Consider the following 5,118-nt stretch of genomic DNA (forward strand, 5'->3'; position numbering starts at 1 on the left):
TCCTGTCATATAGCACATAAACGAACTGACAGGGTGTGGTTACGCTGCTGAGCGGTCGCCTTATGAAAATCATTTTTCAAGATGATTCGAGAAAATGATAAGACAGCACATCTTTAAAAGCTTACCTAAGCCTAATTAGGTTTTTATGTTTTGTGTGGTTCAAGATGTAGTGAAAAACAAAATAGTTTTTTGGGGCCTCTCTGGTCGATAAAAGTTTCAAGTACAATATGGAAAACAGAGAACACACGCAAAAATGAAAATATGTCTACAAGTATACCAGAATTATACAAAGTTAATCAATATAAATAGATTGGGGAAACTGCAAATAAAATCTGTCTAGGCGGTCCCTGTTATTAAAACAATTATCTATAAAATATATAACAATGTTTAAAAAACAGTGTACAAAACATAGTAGAAGTTAACATTTAAAAGATTTGAAGAAAGTAAAATGCTGGATATCTCTGGGAGAGAATTCCAAATGGTTGGGCCAGTGTGTCCGAAAGTTCGTGAAAAGAGCCACGATAAATTGCTCTACAACACAAATCTGCCACAAACTTTATAAATATGTAAGAGGAAGAGATGACACAGTACTCGCTTTTTTTTTCAAAAACAGAAATTCATTGTTTGCCTTGAAAATGTACTCATAAAAAATATGGGGTAAACGTTAGATTTTCTAATCTTTAGCAAGTGTCTCATTTGAATGAAATAACTCTTCCGACCATGATTTACGTCCTCAAACAAAAATATAATGATCTGCTAGTGTCTCAAATAGGCATCCACATGTGCTCATCTGACCGTAATTAAATGCCTAAAACTCCCGAGCTTTGCCCCTGGACCCCATGCAAATTTACTCTTCGCTCGATTCTCTCTACCTGATCGCAAAAACTTAGCCCCCCCCCCCCCCCACCTCACTTTGAAAAACGTTCCGTGGGGCCTGTCATACAGTGCAAGTAAGGGGGAGTCATCAATTTGTTTCAGTGAAATATATAGAGTCTATCAGGAGTGCAGAGAGCGATCTCTCCTGATCGATACTGCTGGAGATAGTACCACCCTCTCTCGGGCTTCTCAATATCGTAATCAATGACGATGCTCTGGACATGCTTCAGCTCGTTAGTGTACTCGTCAATGCTAACCAAAGCTGCATCGTGTTTCACGGTGGCTATCAAGATTGTATTCCCTTGAGACACCGCATGAGATAGATTATCACCTAATTTTGCTAATTCATATTTTACAACACCTTGTTTGTCAATCAATCGTATTGTATCCCACGATGCGGTGATCAGGTGATCGTTATTACTAGTAATCTGCCCAGGTATAAACCCATCATATGGTATCTCCCTGATTGCCTTCCCACCTGCTGGGGAGAATACCTGGATCTTTTGAACTTTCCAGTTACTGTACCTAACATAGATCTGATCATTACTGTCTACAGTGAGATCAGCAAATTCACATTCATCATGACTCAGAGTCTTGAACTTTACATTCAACTTTGTGTACTCTAGTGTGTACAGTGTGATATTGTTAAAGTCATCAAGTATAACATACCGATCATTAGAGAGGAACCCTACTCCACGAATCTTCACACGTTTGAGAAATGTCTGCTGGAGCTCGCCATCAGCAGAGAAGATCTCCACGCCACCTGTACTACATCCCACTGCCATCCTACCGTCTGGTGTACTAACCATGGTACTCATGCTATTCTTAGTAGGCAAAGCGATGTTCTTTACAACTCCATTTACGATCGTACCGAGAGCTATCTCATCCATTCCAACGTTCCTCTTAAAACTGACACTTTTCCCTTTCTTGCTCGATTGCATCGGCTGCTTGTAGTCAGGATCTTCTTGTTTCAAGGCCTCCTGTAAGTCTTGACATAAAGTGTCGTGTGCAGCCAAAGCATCCATATCTGACGGCACCTTTGTCTTATTGGTTACCACGTCAGCTATGATGGTCAAGTGAGTAATGTGCTCCTCAGCCGATTTCTTCATTTCGTTCAGTTCTTTCTGTACTCCTTCGGTCCTACCCTTGACTTCACCAATGAGGATTTCTTTCTTCTTTGTCAACTGCCGAACTGATTCTTCAAATGCTTTGTTGATATCATCTGTACACTGCTTCTGGACTTTGCTCACATGCTCCTTCTGTTCATCAATGAAGTCAACGTATTTCTGAAAGCAAGAGCGTTTATTGTCCGCCTTGGATTTGAGGTCCTCGATACTCTTCATATGGCTGCTTTCATAAACAGCTGCCTCGATGACCTGATGTCCTTCTTTTGTATGCTCCATGACAACACATCTGAAGCAGGCAAATCTCCTGCATTCGGAACAGAAGCACTCCTCATCCTCTTTGGGATGTTTCTTGCATTTGCGATACCTACGCACTGACACCTTCCCTGATTCGATCTCACTCATGGCTAGAACCTCATGACTTATGAAATCTTGCCACAGAGAATGAGCGTTGTGGCAAGTGATACAGAGATACTTGCCACAGTCTTGACAGTAGACAACAGCTTGGGGTTTGTCGTCTGATTTGCAATTCATGCAAAACTTATGCTGATTATTCATGTCTTCTATGAGAGACTTCAAAGCTAGACTTGCCGGTAATTTGCTGACTTCTTGGTTTGGGATCTGTGTTTCAGCTCTGCAGACAGGGCATCGGAGCATCTGGTCGCTACCATGGCATTCCAAGAGGTTGTCCAGACAGGCCTTGCAGTAGGTGTGAGAACAAGACAGGATCTTGGGATCGGTGAAGGTATCCAGACATACAGGACACTCCAGACTATGAGCAATAACATTCTTTAATGCTTCAGCCATGATTCGAATTCTACCGGAATACAAGCAAGACAAAAAAGAGGAAGAAACATGATCATTAGCTAGTGTAGCTTTGATTCATCTGATCGCATTAAAAAGGAGTGTTTAATATAATTGTCCTCACTCCTTTTCCCTATAGAATAACGCACACGAAAAATACATTCCTTATTCTAACATGGAGTCTAGGCTTTGGAGAACTCTAAAACCTAGTAGGCAACATTTTGTATTAATTTAGAAGCTGCTGAAGAATCAAAGGCAGTACTTTAAACATGTATGTCTACTATGCACATGCACGGGAATATATTATTTTTTTTTAAATATCATGATTGTACAGAGGAAACTATATTGCTCTGGTTTGGCAGAATCTTTAGCTGAAATGTTAGCTATATTAATAATCACATAATAACCTGAGACATGTCCCATATGTATTCATATATACATAACATGCAATAATAATGTTGTTATTCTAACGTGACCACAACAACATACCAACATGGATGATTTTTGCCCAGGACAACAAACATTGAGAAGTTATACTTTTGAACGATAGTAAAGGTAATACAAAGTTTTGGGAAATTTGAAAATTGGGTAAATAGTGAATCTTTACAATGTTGATATATTTGGATGACCCTGTGGATCTTTTATAAGCACTAAAAATATTAGCCCCTAAAACACTTCTGTTTTCGAGAAAAATTGAATATAACAATTTACCGGTGCTCCCGGTAAATTTTGATAAATTTTAAATAGCGCCTATGGCCGTACAATGGTAGCTACGACCATGAAAATCTCAGAATATGTAGTTGTGATATATAATTTCCAAACAGGAATAGGTAATCGGTCGATTTTAGTCAATAAACATTTTTTCATAGCTAATTAATATCTTGAGAGGGAGCTATACAACATAAAGAGTTTATTATTTATAATTTCATAACTTTAGACTCGATTTCAACCGCGACAACGATCAATGAATATTATAGGAACGCATATGCTTCCAATATGTTAATCTAAACCAAATTCATGACCCGATACCAAAACTTTGTAATACCTTTAATGTGATCACGAGTTTTCCAATGCGACAAACATTACTTTCGGGTTCACGATCAACAGAATAAACTCTAGATCTTATGGTCTGGTTTCAAAGCTCTGTTTCGTTTAGTTTCATTTTTGCAGCCTGTTTCTTCGTGGTTTACCAAGCTGAAATCATTTCCTAAACACCCGTCATTCCCTTCTTGGTCTTATAGCTCTCTCCATAAATCACCCCAAAGACATGTAAACCAATATCTAAGTATTTCAGTCTAAGGACAAAGATGACTTTAAATCCAGATACAAACAAAGTCTCAGAAGGGTCTGGGAGTTGGCCTTAGATAGCGACATGTTTATACGTCAATGTAAAACGGAAATATTGCAAAATACCACTGCATTTCTTTACACGTTGGAAATGATAAACATTTAAAATTTACTCACGTCTTTTTTTGTCACTATGTATCGGTCTAGGTGTTATATGAAATCAGTAAACATGTATACTCGTTGCCTTAACGATGTAGCGGTGCACTGATCATAAGTGGTCGTGTATACAAGTCGTGTATGTATTTCATTTGTCGATCTATTTTTGGTACTGGGAATTCCCAGCAACCTTTGACATACAGTTGGAATGTCGAAGATGGCGCTATACAATCATGCAAACCAGTGCCATTGATTAGGTATTGATTAATAGATGGCGTTGATGCAAAACACATCCGGTCGCGAAGGAGAAAATAAATGAAGATATTCGATCTTAGACCTTTACCTTCACTGGACTAACCATCGTCTTGTTGAGAAAGCTAAGAAGTTGTTTGGTTTATCATAGTTTCGGGTTGTGTAGGAGCTATTATGCCCTAATGTCTTAGGCATACAAGACATAGGGCGGAGGAGGCTGTGCCTCCCTCCCTCCCCTCGAATTTTGAAATTGTAAATAACATAGGCCAGGGATGGCAGTTTTCAGGCAATAGCCTGATTTCTGGCCCTGGCAAGTTATTTTCAGACCTATAGTTTAGGCGTTTTTTGTGTACAAAAAAGCTCATTCTAGGTGATTTTCAGGCCCTCTGATCAAATCTAACTGGCATCCCTGACATAGACTATTCGGACACTTATAACCGCATCCTGATTATTACAGATGCTTAATATTAAAAACAAGCTAACTATTCTTTTAATATAATCTCTATATCTTTTTTTTTTTTAATTAGTTTTCATTTCACCAAAATAGTGTGAAAAAATGTACATACATAATAATAAAAGCATGTTAAGGTTTAATGTAGCCCCAATGGATAAAAGGGGC

The 5,118-nt window shown here is 38.6% G+C and overlaps 1 protein-coding gene across 1 annotated transcript; it reads right to left on the minus strand.

Annotated features, from left to right (window-relative positions):
• Positions 1-941: 941 nt before the first annotated feature.
• Positions 942-4,332, minus strand: LOC105440643 (RING finger protein 207-like). Its single transcript, XM_011671060.2, has 2 exons — positions 4,269-4,332; positions 942-2,817 (listed from the first exon to the last, which is right to left on the minus strand). The coding sequence occupies exon 2, from the start codon at positions 2,805-2,807 to the stop codon at positions 975-977; it is 1,833 nt and encodes a 610-aa protein (XP_011669362.2). The 5' UTR covers positions 2,808-2,817; positions 4,269-4,332; the 3' UTR covers positions 942-974.
• Positions 4,333-5,118: the final 786 nt, after the last annotated feature.

This window comes from Strongylocentrotus purpuratus, unplaced genomic scaffold (genome assembly GCF_000002235.5).
Source record: "Strongylocentrotus purpuratus isolate Spur 01 unplaced genomic scaffold, Spur_5.0 spur5_scaffold_1, whole genome shotgun sequence".
NCBI classification, from domain to species: Eukaryota; Metazoa; Echinodermata; class Echinoidea; order Camarodonta; family Strongylocentrotidae; genus Strongylocentrotus; species Strongylocentrotus purpuratus.